This window comes from Silurus aristotelis (assembly GCF_946808225.1).
Source record: "Silurus aristotelis genome assembly, chromosome: 4".
NCBI classification, from domain to species: domain Eukaryota; kingdom Metazoa; phylum Chordata; class Actinopteri; order Siluriformes; family Siluridae; genus Silurus; species Silurus aristotelis.
The window spans coordinates 14,788,673-14,816,079 of record NC_139577.1 but is presented as its reverse complement, the minus strand read 5'-3'; the positions used below and the strand labels follow the sequence as shown (position 1 = coordinate 14,816,079).

Genomic DNA, 27,407 nt, shown 5'->3' with positions numbered 1-27,407 from the left:
TATTAGTAAGTGTAGTCCTGTGAACATTGCTGCCACAAGTTCCAAGAACTATTGCAACAAAAATGATTCAGGCTTTTGTGACAAAAACTCCAGCTACATAAAATGGAGTTCAACATAATAATAATAATACCTATCAAGTATGTCGTTTTTTGTATTCTGTTTAAGATGTACTGAAACACAACAATGCATGTTTAGCCAATCTTTGCTTATTTAAAAACTACATTTCCATTTGTGGTGTATATCATTTGATAGCAATTATAATATCAGTTCAAGTGCTAAAATTTTAACCTTTTTTCTTTCACATTGTGGTACAGTCCGAGCGTGGCTACTGCCTTACGATTGGCTGAGTTCTTGTTGAGGGCGTGTCGAAGCTGGGCTTGAATCGTTCCGCGGGAAAAAAAAAGAAAATCCTCCTCTTCCTATGCGGATATTTTTACTTACCGTCGCCCGTCAGTGTCAAAAACCGAACCTCATTGGATGACTTGACACGTGCGCTAATCTCTGATTGGCCACATAGTGTGCCTGTCATGCCTACATTTTTTAAAGAACACTACGGAGAAAAACGCAGACTCCTCTGATTGGTCAGATTCGATCTATCGGGTTCGTTCATAGGCTGTTCCAATTGCCGCTCCTGGGCTGCATATTTTGAACATAAATAAGGGCTAAGCCGCGGCACTTCTTTTCTCACAGCGGAGTTTGGAGATGGTCAGAGAGAGTGCGCTTGACGCGGTAGCTCTCCGACAAGAAGGAACAAAGGAGATGAGTTTTAAAAAATACAAGGACTATTTATATTAGCGGTCGGCGCCATGTGCGGTTCTGCAGCGCGTTTTTCTTAAAATCTAATTTTTTTATGAAACCGCTTTGCGAACGAGCTAGCCATCGAGCTAACTTTTGGCTAGCTTTTTTTTTTCATTTGATAAGACCATCTGCCTCTTTCAGTTTTAAGACAGGCTGAAGTTTAGTTTTTAATTACCCTCAGCTATCATCGAGTGTAGAAATGGAGAAACCTGCAAGTGATTTCAGCCCTGTTAGCCTGGAGGTGACTGGAGGCCCCGACTCAGTCCCCAGAGTTTCCAGGCCAACTCTACCCGAATTCGAGCTGAAAGGCTCCCCATGCATCAAAAACCTCTTCTCCCCCGGAACTACCTCTCTGCTGTCTCCTGTGACTAACCTGACACTCAACATGGACAATCTCGCTTTTCTCGAAGGGTGAGCAATACTTATTTGCAGCAAGGCTCATTTATTCTTTATTCCTATGTGAGGATTGTATTATGTCTAGATAACTTGCTAACACTTGAGCCAGCTTGTGTATCTTACTTCCTGTTACACGGGCTGCGCTGTACAACTGGTATGCTGATGTATGTATTCATCAATCATTTAATGCCTTAATATAATGTCTTGTTAGGCAATGCGAGACCCCCAAAAGGAAGAAAATGGAAAAGAGTGTGCCCTTACTGAAGATTCCGTCATTCGCTTCCGACACTTCCTCAGATGCAGGTGAAATCCGCCGCCCTCTCCGCTCTCATATTAATCAGTTCCATGGTAATAATGACTGGGCCGGAGATTTTTTTTTTTCCAACTCAATTTTTGTAGGCATACGGTTTTTTGTGTCCGTGTATTATTTTTGTAGCATGCTAATGCCACTGGAATGCAGTTACACATGCGTAGGCTAATTAGCTTCCTCCAAATTGCAGGACTGGGCCTGGACTCTCCCAGCCCTGTGGATCCAGTGGATGCAGAACGCAAGTGAGTTATGGGGGGTTCTGGGGGAAATGTCTGCATAATGTGTTTATTATGCAAAAAAATCATAAACAAAAATCCATGTGTGTCATCCCATAGCTCTGTTAGGTTCTTTGTAATCGAACTATGTTCTCTTTCATCTTGTTTTTCAAGTAACAATCAGTACACGCTATTTGAAGAAACATTTAAAGCATTCTTTAACGAATCGTTCATCATCCATTCATTCCTGATAAAAAAAATTGCATTCAGCATCAGCTGTATACTATGCTATTATTCTGTGTATAGATACATTAATTGATTGCAGTTAATGTTTATTTTCAATTCTTATCCATGGTTACACCAAATAAGTTTATATGAGCCAAACATCTACTTCTGGCTTGTAACTTATTTGAATTTACGGATGGGGTTCAGTTATTTTTATTCTTATTTCAAGACTATGGGTGGTGAATAGTTTAGAGAAGAACGAAGGATATACACACTTGAGTGTTATTGATCTTATTCCATCTAATCCCTACTGGCTTGTGGACACTATATGGCAGGGTTTGATATCTTGTAGGGATTAGGTTGTGACGTTGCAACCGCCAGTAAATATTGGCCGCGTTTGTTTTTAGATTTGTGATCACCATGCACCACATGCTTAATTAATAGAGGTGCTGGAAATTAGGCTTTTATTTGCTGATTACTTTTCCCTTTAGTGGCGCAGCATGTGCCAGCTGAAAGTATGACTGCATGTGGTCGCTTGTTCTTTATCACTGTGTGACGTGTGGTAGCCCATCTTTGTGTAGGCGTCTGTTCCTGGAAATCTGGATATCTGAGGTGTGCTGCCTTTTTTTTTTCATCAATTGGCATTTGTGAAGAGCCCATTCATTCACAGCCTGCTTTTGACTAGCAGCTGTTTCTTACCCATGCAGTAGTGGTGGGTGCGTTTTTACACAAAGCACAAGGGGGTTGGGCGTATGGACCGGCACGCTTCCCAATCTTTTTGAATGGAGCGGCATGGATAGCGTGTGCTTGTCTGGGCCGGTGTAATGAAAGGTGGCCCCCCTACCAGCCTGGCTGCACCCGGCTTGCTAATTCACCCCTTTCCTTTGCTCAAAACACACATACCCTCTCCTCCCCCTTCAAAGCACCATTCATTCTATTCTCTGACAAAGGGGGGCTTGCATTAGGGGTTAGTGTGTGTGTGTGTGTGTGGGGGGGGGGGGGGGGGGGCGCATATGGTTGATTAGAAGACCCAATCTCCTTGTAGGAACTCTTTAGCATACAGGTGGGGATCTCAATATGTTTAAACTCCAGTATGTGGTAAGGGGCCCCCTCTTAATGCATAAATGCATTGTTCAGTTCTTTTGTGGCCTAATTTTGTGTGTTCTGTAATTTGGCAATGTATCTAACTGTCTCTTTTTACTCATTCTTTAAGGTTTGAGCAGGCTATACAGAATGCTACCAGAGTGATAAACGAGTAAGTTTTTTTCTTTTTATGCTATAGCTAAATTGATCCCTGTATGTTTGCTCTAAAACGAATTAAATTGTATATTTTTATTTATTTATTATTATTTTTTTTTGTCTTTACAGAAGGTTGCCTATTCGCAGGATAAATTCGTTACCGGTAAGTATATCCAGTCGTGTTGCTCATTTGTAAATTTAATGCTGTTAAGACAAGGGCCAAATGTTTAAGCTTTGCTTTAGTCATGATGTTATGGTTGTTCATTCTTTGGCTTTTTGTCTTCAGCTGCAGTTGCTTGGCCACAGTCCCAATTTAAAGAGTAGAGATTCTGATCTGCCTCGTTATGGAGTCTTTACTCAGGGCTGCACCATCAGTTTGGACAACAAGGAGAATCTGCATGATGTAAGTCTTTGGTATAAGTCACATTTATGAACATGTCCAGCAACACGTTTGCTTCACCTGTCTAATCTTTGCGTTTTTTATCTAGACAAGTTTTGAATTTAAGAAACCTACCAAGCCAGTTTCTCGCGGTCAACTGCGTTCAACTGGGGAGGCAAAGGAAGCGTTTGCAAGTCGGCCCAACTCTGCCCCTGCTCTTATGGTAACAGTGATTTTAAAATTCCGCCCTTCAGTGTTTTTGTTTTGGGCATTTTGATAATGAGCATCGTGACTGAATTTCCTTCGTCCTCCCAACAGCTTTCTCCTACCTCATCTAATCCGCTAGCCTCACCGGACAGTGACAGTCCCTTCACACTGCGACGCACATCATTCTCCAGCTTTCCTAATGACGATGACGATGGTTTTTTAGATGTACTTGATGATGTAGAGGTGAGTTTTTTTTTTTTTTTGCTTGGAGAAAAGTTAATGTAATGGGGAAGGGGTGGGCTTCTATAGATTGAAGCATGCAAATAAACCAGGTAAATATTAATGTTTTGCTTTCCCTAAAACCGGTAGACTGACTCTGAGGTACCTTCTGCAATGGCTAGTTTGCTCACCGCACCTCTGGTTGCTGACCAAAGCATGGATGCTGCAAACTCTGTAAGTTTGAACCTCCTGACCTTTTGTATGCTTCTTACTGATTTGATGCACATGCCACACTGATTTTGCTCATAGCTGACTTTTCATGTTTTGCAGCCGGTTCGATGTCGGCCACGAGGGCTCTTTCGCTCACCCTCCATGCCAACAGGAGGTCGTGCGCAGCTTAAAAGGCCCGATAGGCCCAGAGATGAGAACACGCCTGTACGTGTGAAGAGGAGGAGGAGTGTTGCTGGGTCACATGTCACAGCCATGGAGCAGGAGGAAGCTGTTCCTCAACAGGTTTGACCCAACGCCTGTGTGACTTCACATTATTTAGTGATGTATCTGTTTCAGCCTCGGACCTTCTGACTTCTTCCTCTGTTACAGGTTCAGCGATCAAAATCCTTTAATCATGCAGAGATAGAGAAACTATTGGACACTGACCCTGGTAATGTCATCGGTGATTTTACCAAGGTAAGCTTGTGACATGTACTTCTCTGGCTTCAAATTTTCATTTTGGGAGTAGCTATAATAATCTGAATTTTTTTTTACATTTATTTTTTGATAGCCACCAGCTTTGCCCACGGTAGATGGAAAACATCAAGACTTGAAATACATCACTTCAGAAATTGTAAGTAAACACTTCACTTTATATAATCAGACCTTTAATCTGAGCATCCCTGAGTCCTATACAGTATCAAAGTATGTTCATGTTTCTTTCTCCCTCCATTTGTAATATCAGATGTGTGCAGCAATGAACGGACAGTTCAGTGATGTGGTGGAGAGGCTGTTTATCATTGACTGTCGCTATCCATACGAGTATGAAGGAGGGCATATCAAGGTGAGGAAGGTTTGGTTTGTATAGACAGTGCCTCAATGTAACCGTTGAAGCTGTTATTTTAAATACGTTTCTTTTTTTATTTACTGCTAAACCTCACATCTGTTTATTTTTAGAAAACAGTTTGGGGTTTAAGAATGCTCTTAATGTGAGAAATAGTAATGTTTAATTCTACTATTTCTACATATTGTGTAGAAACTTCTGACCAAAACAATGAACCTGGACCTTAAATGTTGTGTGGTTACACATGGCATTACTTAAATTTTTGTCTTGAATCATTTTTTTCAGGGTGCCCTTAACTTGCATCAGGAGGACCAAGTGGAGGAGTGCTTTTTCAAACAACCCATCCTCTCCAAATCCCCCGAAAAGCGTGTGCTGCTGGTGTTCCATTGCGAATTTTCATCTGAACGTGGCCCGCGTATGTGTCGCTTTGTTCGTGAAAGAGACCGCTTTCTCAACTATTATCCCAATCTCCATTACCCTGAACTCTACATACTAAAGGGAGGCTACAAGGACTTCTTTCCCCTACATAAGGTTAGTAAACGCTTCATCTTGGCTCGACGCGGTTTTCCTATTTTATGGCAGGTATTATACAATTTTAGATTTCTACTGATTTTTGGGTATTTTTCTACAGATGCAATGTGAGCCTCAGAAGTACAGGCCAATGCATCATGAAGACTTTAAGGATGAGATGAAGAAATTTCGCCTGAAGAGCCGCACATGGGCTGGAGAGCGCAGCAAAAGAGACATGTACACCCGTCTTCAAAAGTTCTGAGACAAACGTTCTCAGGTTTACTGCCTAAACTCACTCACACTGTGTTCACCTGATCAGTATGTGGCAGTGACCTAATGAAATTATATTTAATATTGTTCAGGTTACCTGCCTGTGGTCAAGCACATCCTACTGCCCTAACTCATCCCCACACACAAACACTGCCTGGTCCAGTGGATTACTGCTGGAGGGTTTGTTTTGACTCTCCCATTTTCTACTCCATTTCAGACCTCAAAGCACTTATATTTCTAGTGTTTATGGTGGAGCATGCTCCTTTATATTCTGATGCAAATCTTTGTCCCTGCCATTTTGGTTCTGAGCCATTTATACAGATATTGTAATTAGTTTGATCACAATCAGCCAGTGTTAACTTAATTATGTAAATTCCAGTAATATAGGTCAATATCAGTGGTAATTTTAAATAACTATTTTAATACTTTTAAAAAATTGACTATAAATGACTGGTACTGTTCAACTGTGTGAGAAGGCCGGAATTTTTGCATAATAGTGAATGCAGTGTGGGTTCCTTAGCCATTTTGCACTGCCATTTATTTTATTTTTTTCTTCCCAACCCCCCTCCAATTTAAAAAGATTACATTGCTGATGCTGATTCCTGTGTTTTCAGATTTGACATGAAAGCATAAGTTGTATTTAGGTTTGTGGGAGCAACAAACTGTCATTGAACCAGTTTTTGACTGCACTCACTCAGGGGTACAGGCTTGGCTGATTGCTGCTGGTCAGCGTGAGATGACCTTAATGTTCACCAAAATACCCAGCAATAAACATGCATGTAACTTTTTATTTTATTTTTTATATATATATATAACAAATTGTATTGTATTCCCCTTCCCTAAATTCTAATGATCTGTTTGTAAGCTGATTTGAGTGCTTTTGGCCGTATGTGGGCCTGTGTGTGAATGTAAGTTGTTAACTGCAATAACAATGTGATGTTTGGGGAATAAACTACTTTAATCTATGTTTGCACATAGTGAATTCTTCCCTGTGTGGTAATATGCTAGTCCAGGTTCTGTTGCTGTCCATGTCCACGTTTTAAAACTTTCTGCCATGCTGGTCCCCAAAGATAGTAAGGGGTTCCCCCCCCAGCATCCCAAAAAGACCTCTAATGAGGATTGTCCAGTTTTTTCTTATGCACTGTAAGCTTAATCTGTGTCAGTATAAAATTTGGTGTTTGGGAAATTTTTACTTCTATGGGAGCAGTGTACTTAATTCTTAGTCTTGGAAACACCTAAATAGTTCTTATACTGGCTAAACAGGCTGAGACATCATTTTCTCACTTGGGTAGGAAAGAGACTTAATTCAACTAATTGTGTCCAGAGGGTGCTGATGGCTGTGGTTTCAGTGTTTGATTTCTGATTTGCAGCTCATTAGTTCAAATTCCACAAACACCACAAAGCTGCTCTTCCTGGGGACCCCTGAAAAATCCCCTAAACCCTTACCATATCAGTGTATATATTGAGCTGAATATTAGTTATTAAACGAAATTTTAACTGAAATTAAACCATTGAATATGCAATGGTGTAGGAAAACCCACACAGTAGCTCAGTGGTTAAGATGTTTGTCCCAGTGCCACCAAGCTCCTACTGCTGGACCCTTGAGCAAGGCCCTTAACTTTCAACTGCCCAGTTGTATTAAAATGAAAATGTAAATTGCCCTGGATAAGGGTCAATGCCATAAGTGTTGGAGATGGATGATACCAGTGCCCCTGTTGACAAGCTTTTGATACAAGTATCACAGGGAGCACACAAGTGGAAACCTTAAAATGGCTTTGGATGACTGAACCAGATGTATTTCATACGTTTAATGTCTTTTTAAAATTGTGATTTTACAGATTTAAATATTTTATAGCTTGGGCTTTAGTCACTTTATGGGACACTGATGGTCTCAATTAAATAAAAGCTAGTATACACTGCATGGGGGAAAAAAGGTTAGTTTATCTAACATGCATTTTTGTGTACATGTAAATAGTCAAAACACAAGCTAAGAAATTAAAATGTCTCTTTTGGCTTGTATATAAAATTTTAACCAAAATCCACCAATGTTTAGCTATTTCATGCTTGTGGTTTGGTACAAAACCCATAAGGGCCAAATGTCATACTTGAGTAAAGTAGAAACTTGCACACCAAGAGTTTCCATTCAGTGAAATAACACAGTCGCAGTGCCTCTAAATATAAAACCCTATCCTTTACTGTCAATGGCAGTTTTGGGCTGTAGCTGCTTTGACAGCCACATCCTGTTATTTTGGCAACTTAGTTTTACGGAAGTTTACCCCATTGTCTGATGATGAGTTTGCTTTTTAATAGCCTAAACAGTGTTTGAATGCTTAGTGTATTATGTGGCCCAGTCCTTCTCTTTTTTATTTATTTATATTTATTTTTACCCCATCTTATTTCTTTGTGCTTGTGCATCAGATGAAGTTAATGGAAGTAACAAATAGCTAGTTGCTTTTTTAAAAATCTTGTAGGGGCTGTTTTTCTCAGAATCTGGAGAAGTCTACTGTCCTTTTAAATCCAGCATTTGGGCGACCTACAAAAGCTGACACAAATTGCAGGTTTCATCTGTCTGCACCTGGGGCTTTGTTGCCTTTGTAGAGGATTTCACAAATTGCATAGATAGTCACTAAATATATGCACTTTTTTGACTGAGAAAAACACTTTGGAAATGCTGACAGGAAGGATATGTTTTTCTTTTCCAAAAATTACATGTTTGAATTTAATTTACATTCCATCAAGCTACTAATAAATTGACTTCATTGTGGAAAAAATTGGGATGTTGAGTGAATACCATCAGTAAAACTAGTCATTCGGCTACTTTACCCTGTTACACTTTTTTTTGATAAACACTTGTTAATTAGAAGTTTTTTATAAGTTGGACAATGTCTCACTTTCTCATCCCTCAGTCACTGTGGAGGAATTTGACTGATATGTGCTTCTGCTGGATTGTTAACATAAATTTGACCCGGGGGTTTGTTCCCCTGCAGGGTTAAGTGTATGTCTAGCAGTTGTTCTAACAGCTGCTCTGTGTGTTTGCACACACATTTCAAATACTGCAGATGATATTGTCAAGTCACCACCCAAAACCAAGAATGCAATCTTTCTAAAGAGGCTGGGGGACAGCATTTTGCAATTTGCTGTAATTCTCATCCAAGTTAGTTTTTTTCCTTACCAAATTGTCCTTTTTCCTCTTTGACTAAGGACCTATTAGAAACAGATATCACATATAGAATGATTTCACTTTTAATACACTGCATTTCTGTAGTAAATTTTTTTTTTTTTTGCACTTAAGGCGAAGCTTGTTTTGTGTGTAAAACATGTTTTAGCTGAGTTAATCACAGATAAATGTTTTTATAACAGCTCTGTGCTTCTTAGTAATTTATTCAGTAATTGGAATTAGCCTGAGGCGAGGCAGGCAAACTCTCCACAGACCAGCTGCTGCTGACTTGCACCGTTCATTTCACTTAGTGTCCGATTTAATTAATTTATTTAGAGCTGGAATGTTTGCCGAAATTGAGAGTGATTAACAGGAAAACAGCCTTTGACTTTAACATCTGTCTCACACGTTGTATCATAATTTACGCATTGAGCTCGTGCCGCCACCTAGCGTTACCATGTGTGGAGTCCGACGTTTGTTCCCGGTCATGTGACTAAACCCGGAAGTGTTTTTACTGTTACAATACAGTGATCAGACAGTCTTCATTGAATATATTTTTTTGGGGAACTTTCCATAGAAATGTAGAAAATCTGGTAAGCGGTATGTTATCCTAGATAAATACTCGCATTTCTCTAATGTTTAAATATATTTAAAGATTTATGTGCAGTTCAGTTTCTTCGGCAACATTGTTTAAGATGCATGTTAACACGATCATTACAAATAACATATGCTATTGTTTAGTAACTCTGTATATCTTTTTCTAGTTTGAAAGAAAAAAAAAAAAAGAAGTCATGGTGGTCTGCTTTCTTATTCACACCGTGTGTCCGGTGAGCGCGCTCTCTGCCGGTGAGAGCCGCATTCTTTACTCTCGCTTGTTTGGGCCGGAAGAAGACACACAGCTCCAGAGAAGCGCCGAACAACAGCGCCTGACCCAGAAGGAGACTCTCGGGCTCATAGCCAGGTGATATTCTCTGGCCCATAATTAACATTACATTACACTATCACTGCGCGCTGAAGCGGAGAAATCTATACCCACCATCATTCAGATTTAGGAGTATGTTCCCATCAGCTGTCTCTTTTTACCCTCATCACAGCTGAACTATTTCCCTCTTAATAGTCTCTTTGCAGTGCAGAACAGGGTCGGTTGTCACCAGGGGCGCTGATATGCAGTAAATGGGCTAACAGAGCTCAATCCCCTTGTCTTCCAATGATAAAAGGACATCAGAACAAGGTTTTACCCAAATGTAGAGGTTAAAGACAGATTATTTGTGTGCAACAGCACCAAAAACGGTTGTAAGAAATATACACATAATGACACAAAGAAGTGTGAATGACATGATTTCATTCTAGCTTCTTATCAATTTCATCCATGTCAGGTATTGACAGGGCAACAAGGTTGTCTCGTCGTATTGACGTTTGCCATCCCATTGGCTGATTAGAAATCTGCACGAATGAGTAAAGTGCTTTGGGTATACACCGATCAAGCATAACTTTATGGCCACAGATCAGGCATAACTTAATGACCGCCTGCCTAATATTGTGTTGGTCCCACTTTTGCTGCCAAAACAGTTCTGACCCATTAAGCATTAACAGCATTAACTCCTTCAGCAATTTGAGCTACAGGAGCTCGTCTGTTGGATCGGACCACACGTGCCAGACATCACTCCCCACAAGCATCAATGAGCCTTGGCCTCCCATGACCCTTTTGCCAGTTCACCACTGTTCCATCTTTGCAGCAGTTTTGATAGATACTGTCCATTGCAGACCCGGAAACACCCCACAACAGCTGCAGTTTTAGAGAAGCTCTGACCCACTCATCTAGACATCACAATTGTCCCTTGTCAAATTCTTTTAAATCCTTACACTTGCCCATTTTTCCTGCTTTAAACACATCAACTTTGAGGACAAAATGTTCATTTGCTGCCTGATATACCCACCCACTAACAGGAGTCATGATGAAAAGATAATCAGTTTTATTCACCAATCATAATGTTATAATGTCATAACGTTATGCCTGATCGGTGTATATCATCATATGTAATAACTGTTTGGGTTACAAACAGTAGTAACAATAGCATGGTCTTTTTTTAATGTTTAGAAGACATCTCATATAAATTTTTTTTCAAACAATAATACAGTCCATGTAACAGTAGTAGAAACATGATTTTAGTTGGTATAACAGATACTGAGGAATTATAATAAGGGGGATTAAAATTAAATCTTTTTATTTTATCTTCTTCTTCTTCTTTCGGCTGCTCCCATTAGGGGTCGCCACAGCGGATCATCCGCCTCCATACCACCCTGTCCTCTATATCTGCCTCTTTTACACCAACTTCCTGCATGTCTTCCCTCACCACATCCATGAACCTCCTTCTTGGCCTTCCTCTTTTCCTCCTACCTGGTGGCTCCATCCTCAGCATTCTTCTACCAATATAATTCATGTCCCTTCTCTGCACATGTCCAAACCATCTCAATCTCGCCTCCCTCACCTTGTCACCAAAACATCCTACATGTGCTGTCCCTCTAATAAACTCATTTCTAATCTTGTCCATCCTCGTCACTCCCAACGAAAACCTTAACATCTTCAGCTCTGCTACCTCCAGCTCCACCTCCTGTCTTTTACTCAATGCCACTGTCTCTAATCCATACAACATCGCAGGTCTCACCACAGTCCTATAAACTTTCCCTTTCATTCTTGCAGAAACTCTTCTATCACAAATCACTCCTGTCACTCTTCTCCACCCACTCCACCCTGCCTGCACTCTTTTCTTTACTTCCCTAACACACTCTCCATTACTTTGCACTGTTGACCCCAGGTACCTGAACTCCTCCACCTTCTCCACCTCTTCTCCCTGCAACCGCATCACTCCACTGCCCTCCCTCTCATTCACACACATGTACTCTGTCTTACTCCTACTGACTTTCATTCCCCTTCTCTCCAGCGCATATCTCCACCTCTCCAGGCTCTTCTCAACCTGCTCTCTACTCTCACCACAAATCACAATATCATCTGCAAACATCATAGTCCAGGGAGACTCCTGTCTGACCTCGTCCGTCAACCTGTCCATCACCACTGCAAACAGGAAAGGGCTCAGGGCCGATCCTTGATGCAGTCCAACCTTCACCCTGAACCAGTCTGTCGTACCTACTGCACACTTTACTGCCGTCACACTGTCCTCATACATGTCCTGCACCACCCTCACATACTTCTCTGACACACCTGACTTCCTCATACAATACCACAACTCCTCTCTCGGCACCCTGTCGTACGCTTTCTCTAAATCCACAAATACACAATGCAGCTCCTTCTGTCCTTCTCTATACTTCTCCATCAACATCCACAAAGCAAATAAGGCATCTGTGGTGCTCTTCCTCGGCATGAAACCATACTGTTGCTCACAGATGGTCACCTCTTCTCTCAGCCTGGCTTCCACTACTCTTTCCCATAACTTCATGGTGTGACTGATCAACTTAATTCCCCTGTAGTTACTGCAGGTCTGCACATCTCCCTTATGCTTAAAGATCGGTACCAGCACACTCCTTCTCCATTCCTCAGGCATCCTCTCCCCTTCCAGAATCCTGTTAAACAATCTGGTTAAAAACTCCACTGCCATCTCTCCTAAACATCTCCACGCTTCTACCGGTATGTCATCTGGTCCAACCGACTTTCCATTCTTCATCCTCTTAATCGCTGCTCTCACTTCCTCCTTACTAATCCTATCTACATCCTGCTTCACCAATTCCACATCATCCAACCTTCTCTCTATCTGATTTTCCTCATTCATCAGCTGCTCAAAATACTCCCTCCATCTTCTCAACACACTCTCCTCACTAGTCAACACATTTCCCTCTCCATCCTTTATTGCTCTAACTTGCAGTACATCCTTCCCAGCTCGGTCCCTCTGCTTGGCCAATCGGTATAAGTCCTTTTCTCCTTCCTTAGTGTCCAACCTCTTATACAGTTCCTCATATGCCTTTTCCTTGGCTTTCGCCACATTCCTTTTAACCTGCTGCCGCATCTCCTTGTACTCCTGCCTACTCTTCTCATCACTCTGTCGATCCCACTTCTGTTTTGCCAACCTCTTTCCCCTAATGCTCTCCTGCACTTCCTCATTCCACCACCACGTCTCCTTGTCTTGCTTTCTATTTCCAGATGTCACACCAAGTACTTTTCTAGCCGCCTCCCTCATCACTCCTGCAGTAGTTGCCCAATCATCCGGCACCTCTTCACCACCACCAAGCCCCTGTCTGACCTCTTCCCTGAACCTCACACTAGACTCTTCCTCCTTCAGTTTCCACCATCTTATTCTTCTTTCAAACCTTACTTTCCTCCTCTTCTTCTTCGCCTCCAAAACCATCCTACAGACCACCATCCGATGCTGTCTAGCTACACTGTCCCCCGCCAACACCTTACAGTCTCCAATCTCCTTCAGGTTGCATCTCCTACACAGAAGATAATCCACCTGTGTGCACCTTCCTCCACTCTTATACGTCACCCTATGATCCTCCTTCTTCTTAAAATACGTGTTCACCACTGCCATTTCCATCCTTTTAGCAAAATCTACCACCATCTGCCCTTCCACATTCCTCTCCTTAAAACCATACCTACCCATCACCTCTGTTCCCTTCACCTACATGCCCATTAAAGTCTGCCCCAATCACCAATCGTTCTTTCCTAGGTACACCATCTACCACTTCATCTAATTCACTCCAGAATCTTTCCTTCTCCTCTATCTCACAGCCAACTTGTGGAGCATAGGCACTGATGACATTTATCATCATCCCTTCAACTTCCACCTTCACGATCATCACCCTATCAGAAACTCTCTTCACCTCCACTACACTTTTACTGTACGCTTCCTTCAAAATCACCCCTACACCATTTCTCTTTCCATCCACACCATGATAAAACAGTTTAAACCCACCTCCAATGTTCCTGGCCTTACTCCCTTTCCACTTGGTCTCCTGAACACACAACACATCTACCTTTCTTCTCTCCATCATATCAGCTATCTCTCTCCCTTTACCCGTCATAGTACCAACATTTAAAGTACCAACCCGAATCTCTACTCTCCTACACTTCTCCTTTTCCTGCCGTCTCTGTAGACGCCTTCCTCCTCTCCTTCTCCTCCTTCGGCCAACAGTAGCCCAATTTCCACCGGTACCCTGTCGGCTAACGATACCTGTGGCGGTCGTTGTTAACCCGGGCCTCGACCGATCCGGTATGAAATTCTCATTTGTGATCCGCATATTTGATTTGGCACATGTTTTACGCTGGATGCCCTTCCTAACGCAACCCTCCCCATTTACCCGGGCTTGGGACCGGCACTAAGAGTACACTGGCTTGTGCCCCCCTAATGGCTGGGTTAAATCTTTTTATTTTATATTTATCTTTAATGGGTAAGAGTATATTTTTTTGATGTTGTGGGCATTGGGGTTGTCTCGTCTTATTGATTAAAAGGTACACATGAAATATAATTATACATGTAATGAACACAAATATGTGGCTTATCAGAATGCGTTTGGATTAAAAAAAGAGAAAATATCCAGTAAGTGGCAGTTCTGTGGGCGCAAATGCCTTGTTGATGCCAGAGGTCAGAGGAGAATGGCCAGACTGTTTTGAGCTGATAGAAAGGCAACAGTAACTCAAATAACCACTCGTTACATCCGAGGTATACAGAAGAGCATCTCTGAACGCACATCACTTCGAACCTTCGGCGGATGGGCAACAGCAGCAAAAGACCACACCGGGTGCCACTCCTGACAGCTAAGAACAGGAAACTGCGGCTACAATTCCCACAGGCTCACCAAAATTGGACAATAGAAGATTGGAAAAACGTTGCCTGGTCTGATGAGTCTCGATTTCTGCTGCGACATTCGGATGGTAGGGTCAGAATTAGGCGTCAACAACATGAAAGCATGGATCCGTCCTGCCTTGTATCAACGGTTCAGGGTAGTGGAGGTGGTGTAATGGTGTTGGGGATATTTTCTTGGCACACTTTGGGCCCATTAGTACCAATTAAGCATTGTGTCAACGCCACAGCCTACCTGAGTATTGTTGCTGACCATGTCCATCCCTTTATGACCACAGTGTACCCATCTTCTGATGGCTAATTTTAGCAGGATACCGCGCCATGTCATGAAGCGCGAATCATCTCAGACTGGATTCTTGAACATGACAATGAGTTCACTGTACTCAAATGGCCTCCACAGTCACCAGATCTCAATCCAATAAAGCACCTTTGGGATGTGGTGGAACGGGAGATTCATGTCAATATGGACCAAAATCTCTGAGGAATGTTTCCAGTACCTTGTTGAATCTATGGCATGGGTCCAACCCGGTACTAGTAAGGTGTACCTAATAAAGTGGCCGGTGAGTGTATATTTAATTGAAAATGACTGTTTTGGCCATCATTCTGCACACACTTTTTTTTTTTTTTTTTTAAGAAAGTTTCAGATTTTTTTAATTATCTAAATAATTTATAAACTAAGCCTTTGCTTTGAATATAGTAAGTTAATTCATTCTTAGTTTGCTTGCTATCCAGGCAATTTTCTTTTGATAAATGTCCTCTACATTGTTTGCTGTTTTTGCATGCTTTCAAAGTTTGTAAGGTATAATGACTTTGATAGCCAAAAAAGAATATAATTTTTTTTATCACTGTTTGTGCCCTCACAGTGAATAATAATGTTTTTCATTTTTGAAAAGGCTGCACTGTATTATATCAGAGCTGCATTATGTTATCAAAATAGCTCCTCCAGACGTCTATGCTTCGCTATCTAAACTCAGGGAGCACTTTATTATGATCATTGTATTAATGCTGCGTAAGGCCTCCTTCTGATCTTGAAACAGATTCCAGATTTTTCAGGTGCACTTTCATGCAGTCAGGTGACTGAGAAGGCTACTGAGGATTGTTCAGCTTGAAACCATTTTGGGCCAATTTTTACATTGTGACATGGTGCATTACCATGCTCAAAGTAGATGATGGTAAATTGTGGTCATGAAAGGCTGCACATGGATAGCAACAAAACTCAAAATAGTCTGTGGTATGCAACAATGATTGGCTGGTAATAAATTCCATTGTGTGCTGAGAAAACATTCCCCACACCATTACACCACCTCCACCAGCCTGAACTGGACACAAGGCAGATTGAGTCTGTCTCTACCATCTGTGTCTCTCAGCAGAACCTGAGATTAATCAGAGCAGTCCAATTTAAGTGAGCATATGCCTACTGCAGCCTGAGCTCTCTGTTCTTTACTGATAGAAGTGGAAGCTGATTTGGTCTTCCACAGTTATAGAAATACTCAAACCAGTGGGTCTTGCACAAAAGAATCATGTCACAGTCAAAATTACAGAGATCAAATTTTCCCCTTCCTGGTGTTTGATGTAAACACTACCCAAAGTTGGTGAAGAATGTTATGCATGTTTTTATGCATTGCACTGATGCAATCCTATTGGCTGATTATAAATATGCACGAATGAGTAAAGTGCTTTGTGTATACACCGATCAAGCATAACATTATGACCGCCTGCCTAATATTGTGTTGGTTCCCCTTTTGCTGCCAAAACAGTTCTGACCCATTAAGCATTACAGCATTACCTTCTTCAGCAATTTGAGCTACAGGAGCTCGTCTGTTGGATCGGACCACACGTGCCAGACATCACTCCCCATATGCATCAATAAGCCTTGGCCTCCCATGACCGTTTTGTCAGCTCACCACTGTTCCATCCTTGGACCACTTTTGATAGATTCAATGTGTAATACTGCAGACCCGGAAACACCCCACAACAGCTGCAGTTTTGGAGAAGCTCTGACCCACTCATCTAGACATCACAATTGTCCCTTGTCAAATTCGCTCAAATACTTACGATTGGCCATTTTTCCTGCTTGTAACACGTCAACCTTTGAGGACAAAATGTCCACTTGCTGCCTGATATATTCAACCCACTAACTAACATGAGGAAGAGATAATCTGTGTTATTCACTTCACCGTTCTTAATGTTATAATGTCATAACGTTATGCCTGATCGGTGTACATTATCATACGTAATAACTGTTTGGGTTAAAAATAGTAGTAACAATAGCATGGGCTTTTTTTTTTATTTTTAATGTTTAGTAGAATTCTCATATAAAATTATTTAAAACAATAATACAGTCTATATAACAGTAGTAGAAACATGATTTTAGTTGGTATAAGTTAACTATTGATTGTACAGACTACATTTTTCCATATGCTAAATGCAGAACCTAAAAGGAAAGTCGAGTAAACAGATACTAAGGAATTCTGATAAGGGGGATTGAAATTAAATATTTTATATCATATTTATCCTTAATGGGTGAGAGTATATTTTTCTTGAATCTACCCTTACTAAACACAGTGTTGACACATCTCCAGAATCACAAACAATCGTTAAATGTTTCAAACCATGTTTAAAGAGGCTTTAATGTCCATTAACTTAGGATGAAACTGTCAGCAGTTATTTGCCCAGAAAGCTTTTCATTTTAAGTTTCATTTTCATATCAAACCATGTTTAAAAATGTAAGAGAAAATGAAGCTTACAAAACCATTATAGTCCCAAAGATAACTACTTGGCTGTAGTTGCTAAGAGCAAGTGCATTTTTATCTAAAATTGTTTCTTCCTTGGGCTGCAAGGACTCACATGTAGGTGATGCACATCACTGTGCCATGTGGGGAAAGTTTGATAATAGTGCTTTGAACAATGTACTCTTACTCCTCCTCCTGGAATCCTGAGTTTCTCTCTCTCTCTCTTTGTCTGTCTGTTTGTCTGTCAGGCAGGTGCGCAGTGCTGTGTCTGCAAGCCGGGAGGCGTCAGGCAGAGTGTTCGTGGAGGCTGGGCTCGGTGAAGAGGCCATGGCTTTGAATGATGCTGAATATGGCGTGTTATCTTTGGCTCACAGGGAGCCTTTTGCAGATCGCTGTGTTGCTCTGTGGCTTGGGGTTCAGGCTTTGGCCTTCACATTGGTGTGTCAGCCACATGAGAACCTGCTGCTTGCTGAGGGATCTCTGCGCAACCTGACGCGTCATTGCCTGGAGGAACTGCGTCTGCTTGGACCTGGAAGTGAGGTGTGTGAGGATGATTTAGAGTGACCATTAAACAGTTTTAAAAAAAAAAAAATAATAATAATAATTATGCACAAACAAAGGTTTTCCTGAGTTGTTCGTATAACTCTCATCTCACATGCTGCTTCATTCAGAGATACAGGACATTTAATTTAACACTTGAACAAACTGGAGATTATTTTATTTAAACACGAGTTTAAAGCCGGTTAGATTTAAAACGTATTTAAAACATGCTGTATGAAAATTGAAGTTAATAATGCACATGTTTGCTGCCCCACACTGATTTCAATGTGGGGTTTTGTCAGACACACACACACACACACACACACACACACACACACACACACACACACACACACACACGCAAAAAAAAAAAATCTGGTTAGCTGAGCTCAACTTTATGTCTTCATGACCTATTGTATAAATTACAGCAATGCTCTTTTCACTGTTCTTTTTTCCAGACCACTCACCAGACTCCGAAACAGTCAGGCCAATAAATCTGGATATTTCAAATTACAGTTATTGTTATTTTTGCTGTTCACCACAGAATGTAAGAGTTGAAATTCTACTGTAGGAGATGCATCTTTTTTATATGCAAGAGACCCTCTTCAATAGTCCAAAAGTAATTGGGCAAACTGACATAATCATAATTAAATTGTCATTTTCAATACTTTGCCAAAAATCATAAGCATCAGTTACTGAAGTCTTGAACCTATAGAGATCACCATGTTCTGGATTTCTTTTCTGGTGATTCTCTGCCAGGTCTTTACTGCAGCTGTTATCAGTTAATGCTGGTTCTTGGGGCATTTTGCCTTTAGCAAGAGAAATGCATATTCATTTGGGTTCAGGCCTGGTGACGATTTGGCTGTTGCAGAGCAGTCAACTTCTTTACTTTGAAAAAAACGTTGTTTGCTTTCAGACTATACAGTGCACCATTGTCCATCTGCACTTTTAAGCTCCACCCAAATAGTCCATACCCATTTCATCCCAGCATTCTGGTACAATATGATCTTCTGGATGTTGTTTTAGAAGTGTCTGGAATTTTTTTGAGGCTTTCCAATGGCATTCTTTGGGTAAACCTTCTGTATTTACTCTAATGGAAATTTCTCCACATTGTTTATACAAAAATTCATACTCCCTTGATTGTGTTCTCGATCCGAACAGCTGTTCTAAAAGGGTTTTTCTGTCACCTTTTTTCATCTAACACGGGTGTTTTTTGCGCCCCATTGGGCCTTTTGGTGTTCCTGAGCTTGAATGTATAATGAAAAAAATTGTTGATTTGTGATGGGTTTGCTTTAATTTCAGCTTAAACATGATACATAAATGGCAATGACAAATATTTGGACTTCATAATTGAGATAGTAAAAGATTCCTAATGCAAATGCCACACTCTTGACCTTTTACCTCCTAAGTTACCTCCTACTTGTCAAGTGAAATAGGGAAATAATAATGCACTACTGGATTTATTTCCTACATTGTTTACCTGACTTTGTTGTAAATACGCTTCATTTCGAGGCTGTACCTTGAATATTCATTATTCCAGTATTATTTCAACTCCAGTATGTTGTCTTAAACAGCTAAATAAAATAACAACACAGGACCTAACCATCAATATTTGCTGCTCTCACTGTCAGTGAAATGTATTGGTTTCTCATCCCTTACTGTATTTAAATCAAAATCCTGCTTTCCACATACTGTACATAGCCTTTAGCAGGTGTGCGGCGGATTACCTTGGTAAAGTATTATGGCCACATACTTTCTTCCTCTCCCACTAGGTCGAGATTTCTTGTCCACAGATATAGACTTTCTTCCACAGGAATCAGAATTTTCAGTGTCATAACACCCAAGTTTTGGAATTCTCTTTTACACAGCTTCAGTGACATCTCATCTCTATCTTAATTAAATCAGTCTTCAATCAGTCTTTTATCAGTAACAAGGCAGTTCTTCTGCTTTTATAAATCTCTTCCTGTTTATATCATACCTTTATTCAACAAATCATATCCCATTACATCTTGTTGTGAAAAAAGAGTATTATACTGTATATTGATTCCTGAATGAGTTTTGTTGTTGTTATTCTTCTTATTTAAAATAGACTGTCTGTCAGACACACGTTTTTTTTCCATTGGCTGACACTGTCATCATCCTCAGGTGCTGCTAAAAAGTGACCGGGTGGATGCAATGCTTCAGAGGCTTCTTCCCCATGGCCAGCTCCTGTTCCTCAATCATCGTTTTGCATATGCCTTGGACAAAGAATTATCCAGCTACACGGGCAAATAATACATCTGGATTTGGCTGCAGGTATTAAGAAAATCTTCAGTTTGAAGACCGAATGAAACTAAGTGACAGTTTTACATACCATAGAGCCCATGGATGTCCTGCCAGTAGTGTTGCTTGTGTTTGGTTCTACAGTACATGTTTAAGACAGTAATATCAGCAGTATAAAGGAGAGAGTGTAAATGAGTATGGCAAATTCATATCTTAGTCAAATATGATTAATAACGAGTTCAAAATATAATAAACGTGATAATGAACGTTGTTCCTGTGTGCGCTTTTCACCGCTCCTCATTTCCATGAGGGGGCAGTGTTGTACCTCTGGATTTACCGACAATGATTGACAATCTGACATTCTTCACTGTCACGTTCTTACCTGAAATGCTGAAACTAAAAACAAAAGTGATGTGTGAATTGGCAAGAACTTTTGATAACATTGTGTCATCAATTCCAACTTGAAATCTTGGCTCTGTAAAGTTTATTGTGAGTATTGAAACGATAAGCTGTTTGTGATTGAGCTAATGAGGATAAGTAGCGATTGCAAAATCTGTCTTTAAATATGTGTGAAACAGGGCAGGTCTTTCCATTTCATTGGCATTTACCTAGTCTCGGTTTATTTGATTTGGCTTATACCAGCTTATATTCAGTTATTTAGCAACACATTTCTAAACTTTATTCAAACTTGGCCCCAAAAATGGCAGCACAGTGTAGATGTAAAAAAAAACCTCTATTTGTGTTAGCAACATTTCATTTGGGAATATTTAAAGCTACAGTAAATAGGATTTGTTGCAAGTAATTTGACTATTTGAATTAGTAATAATTTATAATCAGCCTGGCCTGTTGTGAGTTGCTCTGATAATCCTATTTCAGGTGGGAACTTGTGCCAAATTTGTACCCATACAGCAGAATATTTTAACATAGTTTTTCTAAACACCTGACCGTCACATTTGCATGTGGTTCATTTTCAAACTGTTTCTACAGATGTGGAAGAACAAAATTATATAGAATGTCTTTGTAAGCTATAGCATTTTCCCTACACTTCAGTGGAACCTGAACACCTTCGGGATGAACTGAAACACCAACTGCACTGCAGGCCTTCTCGCCTGACCTCACTAATGCTGTTGTGGTTGAATGGCTATAAATTCCCAGAGTCATGCTTTCAAATCTATCAAAATGCCTTTCTAGAAGATTGTAGCTTATTATACCAGTAAATGTGGACTAAATTTGGAACATGATGCTCAAACATCACATTTGGGTGTGATGGTCAGGTGTTCACAAACTTTTGGCCATATGGTGGTTATCAAGCTCAGGTACTGTACATCGGATCAGAAGGGGGAGTGTGAGAGTCAAATAAATGTATATATTATATATACAATATTACACTTTATTTGTGTTTTGCTAAAAAGGTATGTGTTAAAATAGTCAGCTGACTTATCCTTATTGTGGTGTTTTCATCATTACCCGGTTGATGTTGTTTAGCTAAAGAACTCATGATAACAAACGCCTAACGTGAAGTGCTTGCAAATTCTTGAATTTCAACCTTGGTTTCATCTGGTGATAGTGATTAATGAGGGTTCATACTAAACCTTTTTTCTCTCTTTCATACAATACTTAGTGGCTGTGGCTGTAACTGTGACTGCTGAAACCAATGAGCAGTCACATCACTATAAACTACTACTACCATACAGAATAGTACATCAATACAGTAATCCCCCGCTTCACCGCGGTTCGAATCTCGCGCCCCCGGTTTATCATGGAATTGCATTTGCCAAAAAAACTTATGGGGAATTGTTTTTATGAAGTTTTATGTTGAAATAATGAAAATGTATTAATAAAAATATAACTATTAATTATAAAATTAAGTAAAATGTTAATACAGTACAGTACTGTATACAATAAATAGCATTGGGCAGTCTTGGAAAGTAACCACCGCAGTAAACGGGGGATTACTGTACACCATTTGATGCATAATAGTTAGTGTGCATTATGTTAGTTAGTCTGTATAGTAAGTGCATTACTATTTGGGACACAGCCTTCTATCTGAATGTGAGCCATGTTTAATGGAGGAAAGGCCATGTACAACCTACATTGTCAAATATAATTTTTTTTTTGAAAGATAGGGCAAAATTTCAAAATCTTTCAGACTCTGCGGAACCACGTTATGAAGTAAAAGCTGTTTGTGAAACAGCTGCTGCCGCTGAATGTCCGCCATAAAATCTCTTTGTTCTTTTTAGCATGATTATACATTGAGCAACCATAACATTAATACCACCTGAGTGATATTGTGTTGGTCTCCCTTGTGCTGCCAGAACCTGCAAGCGCTCTGAAAGTGTGCTGTGGTATCTGGCACCAAGACGTTAGCACCAGATTTTTTAAGTTGTTTAAGATGCCAAGTCAAAACTGAACTGAACTCTTTCATGTGTCATGTTCCTCATCCCATTCCTGAATTTTGGACTTGCCTGTCAGGGTGCATTATCCTGCTAAAAGAGTCTACTACTATTATGGAATACTGTTGAGATACAGGGATGAATTGGTCTGTAACAATGGTGGTAGGTGCCAAAGTAAAATCCACATGAATGCCAGAATCCAAGTTTTCCCAGTAGAACATAGCCTACAGCATCACACTGCCTTCACTGACTTGCCTTCTACACACACTGTATCATGGTGCCATTTAAGTCTCGTGCGCGCGCGCGCACACACACACACACACACACACACACACACACACACACACACACACACACACACACACACACACACAAAAATGTGATTAATCAGACAAGACCACCTTTGATGCTTACATCCCCTTTGAAGGAGCTTTAGGTGGTGGACAGAAGCCGGTCTTCAGCTATGCAGCTCCATACACAGCAAGATTGACACCTAACAATTTGGCCCTTGTCAAATTCTTTCAGATCTTTACACATATCCAATTTTTCTGCTTCCAAAAAATTTACTTCAGAGCGAATTGTTCACTTGCTGCCTAATATGTCCCACCCCTCGTATCCCTATAATGAAATAACCAGTGCTATTTCACTTGGCCTCTAAGTGGATTTAATGTTCTGGTTGATCAGTGTCTACGTCTCTGTAGCACTGTGGTTCTGCCTTCCATGCACAGATTTGCATAAATGTCTTCAAAACATGATCAAGGTCACTTTGTCATTCTTTAATGTTCCAGATAGTTTCTTTACAAAGCTCCCGAGGCAAAATGTGACAAGACACAAGATTAAGGGCAGCATTAATATAGAGTTCATTACTGTAGAGAAAATAATTTCAAAATGCTACCGGGTAGTAATCCACAAACACAATTATTTCAAAAATCATAGAAAATCTCTCGCCATATTTACATCTGTCTCAACTGTGAAATTTGTCATTCAACCCAGTAATGATGCTTTACTAAATTAGAGCTATTTTCCCTTCCCTGACTGTAATAAATGGCAAGAGTAATCACATTTATATTGGTTTCTTAATAAGTTCCTATTTTATACCTGGGTATTTTGACTATTTAATATTTTGCATAAATAATAAAAAATATCTACACTATTTACTGACTAAATTATTGGATTGTAGAATACAGTACACAATACAACTACACATGATACATATATAAATAATGTATTTTCTTGGTACATATCTAAATATTGTTAGGAGCCTTCATTTGCTCTGCTGCTTTCTTTTTTATCAATTGTCTTAAATAACACTTAGTCACCAACAACTTCCCATTTCTCTGAAAAAATTTTTTTGAAAATATTTGGCATTGAAATTTGTCTTCTCCTTCTTTTAAAACAATTTACACACTTTTTGTTTTTACCTCAACTGTCTTTTCTAATGAAAGACACAATAAACCTTGGAATGAATGGAACATCAAAAATTGGAGTTGGTGTGGATTAGAGGTTTGAACTGTCAGTTCGGGTCTAAAGCTGGACATCAAATATTGAAATTAATGTGAGTTTAAATTAAACTGCATTTGTATCCTTTAGTGTCTTCATACTGGCTGTGGGCGGCTTTGAATGCTTTCCCTTTCAGTTTTTATCATCGAGAAGCACTGAGGGCTTCACAAGACTGCTAAACCAATGTAGCTTTCTGCAACATCCATGGACTGGACAGAAGAAAAGGAAATAAAATACTTTTGCCTTTTGATCTTCCTCCTGCCCTCTACTATAGATCATCCTAGCGCTTAGGTTTGAACAGAATTAAACTGCATGTTGGTAAGTTTGCTCAGTCTCTTTTTTATATTTGAGACTGGATGAAAGTTCAAGAATAACATCTCTGGCAAAAAAAGGCCCCTCAATGATATCATTCGAATTTCATGGTGCAGATTATTATAGTATACACTGCAGTTTCTAAACAGTCCCGGTGCAGCCATGCTACAGTAAAATCCATGTTATTTTAACATCAGCAAATTATTCTGGTCCTCCTCAGCCCCAATGCACTGATGGCTGTAGAGAAACAATATCATGACAAGCTGTAATCACTACTCAAATACCTTTTAAAGAGGGCTTTGTATAATTATAATACCAACACCAATGTATAATTAAGCAATATTGCACAAGCAAAAGTGCAGTTATGCTGAATGTCAGCACAGCTGTGATTCGGACGTAGGCAGAAGCCCACAGATAATCATATTCATCAGCATAAAGACCTGAGTATTTAAAGTTTGTTTAAATTTGGCACAATCACATCAACATGAAAAACAAAAGTCTTCGACATAAACACTAAGACTACAGTAATGTAAAATGCCACACTGTACATTTCATTTGTTACATTACAACAGTTAACAAGGACCTCTATATTGCAGCCCTGCACCTGGGAATTATTAAGATAAAAATGATCATTGCACTGCCTCACTTCACAAACTCTGCACAAACTGTATAGTTAATTTCATAGCCTTTATTTTATTTTATTTTATTTTCCTAGTGTTTATAGTTTTTCATATTTTTATAGCACCAGTACAGCATGACAATTTCCTTGTACATGCAATCCATTATACTTGGCAATAAAGATTATTCTGATTCTGAATGTTAATATATAAATTGTGTTTAATATAGTACTGCACATGCACTCATAGGAGGAGTCTAGAGTGGATACAAAAGAAAATCAATCTCTGAATACTTCATCTTAGATATTAAACCGTGTCCCCTAATGGCATTATTTGGACTTAACCCCACATATCCCTCCTTGTCATCCTTACAGTCAAACATGCTCGCCTTTTGTTTGCTAGTAGCAAAGAGACTTATATTACTGAATTGGAAGAATCCTCACCCACCCAGTTATTCTCGTTGGATACATGACCTGTCGCCATTTATTCAGGTAGAAAAGATCCGATTTACATTACATGGTATTACGAAAAAGTTTTACACCACCTGGCAACCATTCTTTTTGTTTTTAAGAGAAAGAGAAATGGGAAAAAAATAAAATCCTGTTCTCTTTGTTTAGCCTTTTTGAGCTCTTTCCCTTGCCCCCTGACTTCTTGGTAGGTGTAGAAAGGAAAAAGGAGAACATATATTGGCACCTAATTTTTACTTAGGTGCAAATCTTTTGTTTTTATTTTGTTTTTGTTTTTTTTCTTTCTCCTGTTCATGATGCTCACATTCATGATTGTGATTATATGTATAACTTGGGAAGAGAGAGACAAATGTTTTGTTGTTGGACTAAATTAACCACTGTTCCATTGTCTCTCTTGCCTATGTGTCTTTCTGTTTGAGTGCATCAATAAAAAAAGATTTGGACTTAGAGTTGATACAAAAGAATTCAATATGGTCAGTGTCACTGAGATAATGATCATCCTTATCCTGATGTTTGATGTGAAAATCGATTGAACCCATTCACCTGAATCTAATTGTATCCAATGTAATAATAACAATAATTATTTAGTGTGTTATATACATATTAAATGTTCATTATTGTAATTTTATTGAAATAAATTAGAAAAATGTATTGGTACTACAATAGTAGAAATAGTACTAACTAATTTGACCATTTTTCACAACTGAACACTCTGAAAGCCACCTACAGATTCATAAATATTAAAAATAATATATATATATATATTTTTTTGAAAACATTTATTTAAGACAAGCTTCCATGTTTTCATTTAATCATGTGTAATAATTATTGTGAAACAAACACTAAATCAGACTCAGAAAAATTTTTAGACTGCCGTTTAATTAGGTTTTGTATATTTCTACGGGAGTTTATATCAATTATTTTACTCAAACTTACAAATGATCTCTCAACTGAAGAATTCAGGCAAGAACAATATGCATAGAATTCTGCTTGGATGTAGACAGATATCCCTCTGCTGTTCGGTTTGGGGATCCTAATTGTTTAGTATTTTTGGCAAAATCTAAGGGACTTGGGATGGTAATCGTCCCAAGTACCTCAGATTTTCTCAAAAGACCTCCTAAAATTTTTTACAAACATTCTTTGACATAATAACACTTTATTATGTGGTATCTGGTCTATTATAACCAGATGTACGAATAGCGATAAATAGGACATCCAGGTTAAAAGTATTTACTGAAGTAGTAGTAGTATTTACTGAAATGCAAGATTGGGGACAAATGGGAGCTATTTCTAAGCCAACTAGTAATATTACAGGCTCCTGTAGCGCCTCATTGAAGATAGGAAGGTAAACAGTAAACTGGGATGAGAGGGGTCCCTAATGATGCCTCTAACCCTCTGAAGGCAGTGCTTATTGTGAATATCTTTAATTGATGTGTTGAGCAGTTTCCACCGCTCAATGCAGAAACTTCTTGTTAATACTGAGTAGTTGCTGTATGAATGCTGTTAGAATGCTCTCAAAAACTAAAAGTTCATCATTATTTGTGGAGAGAGGTGAGCCATTTCAGTCTCCTCAGAAAAAATGTGCTATTGGTGCCAAAGGTGAAATCATCAAAAATGTGACCTCTCAAGAACTTGAAAATGTTTGGCCTTGCTGATTGGATAGTCACAAGTTCAAATCCCAGCATCACTTTCAGAAAGGCCATAATATCTCAAATGCTTAATTGTAAACATGAGCTAAATGAGCTAAGTTGCTTTGGATAAGGGTTTCTGCCAAATTCTATAAATGTAATGA

The 27,407-nt window shown here is 39.5% G+C and overlaps 2 protein-coding genes across 4 annotated transcripts; both read left to right on the top strand.

Annotated features, from left to right (window-relative positions):
• The first annotated feature begins 682 nt into the window (after positions 1-682).
• Positions 683-6,787, top strand: cdc25b (cell division cycle 25B). 2 transcript variants are annotated; one of them, XM_083540248.1, is made up of 15 exons: positions 683-1,209; positions 1,406-1,497; positions 1,695-1,746; positions 3,158-3,199; positions 3,313-3,346; positions 3,470-3,586; positions 3,672-3,785; positions 3,881-4,012; positions 4,139-4,222; positions 4,319-4,501; positions 4,589-4,675; positions 4,770-4,832; positions 4,944-5,042; positions 5,328-5,573; positions 5,674-6,787. In XM_083540248.1, exons 1-15 carry the CDS (start codon positions 998-1,000, stop codon positions 5,812-5,814), a joined length of 1,698 nt encoding a protein of 565 aa, XP_083396374.1. In that variant the 5' UTR covers positions 683-997; the 3' UTR covers positions 5,815-6,787. The 2 variants fall into 2 exon arrangements, with proteins under 2 accessions (XP_083396374.1, XP_083396373.1); XM_083540247.1 differs by having other exon boundaries at positions 868-1,209; positions 1,406-1,542; positions 5,674-5,966.
• Positions 6,788-9,452: 2,665 nt separating this feature from the next.
• Positions 9,453-25,409, top strand: ap5s1 (adaptor related protein complex 5 subunit sigma 1). 2 transcript variants are annotated; one of them, XR_014533339.1, is made up of 5 exons: positions 9,453-9,572; positions 9,744-9,940; positions 17,773-18,064; positions 20,210-22,122; positions 22,196-23,474. XR_014533339.1 is itself a non-coding variant. In XM_083540260.1 (5 exons), exons 2-4 carry the CDS (start codon positions 9,771-9,773, stop codon positions 20,336-20,338), a joined length of 591 nt encoding a protein of 196 aa, XP_083396386.1. In that variant the 5' UTR covers positions 9,463-9,572; positions 9,744-9,770; the 3' UTR covers positions 20,339-20,359; positions 24,310-25,409. The 2 variants fall into 2 exon arrangements, 1 of the variants encoding a protein (XP_083396386.1); XM_083540260.1 differs by lacking the exon at positions 22,196-23,474 and adding an exon at positions 24,310-25,409 and having other exon boundaries at positions 9,463-9,572; positions 20,210-20,359.
• The last annotated feature ends 1,998 nt before the right edge of the window (positions 25,410-27,407 follow it).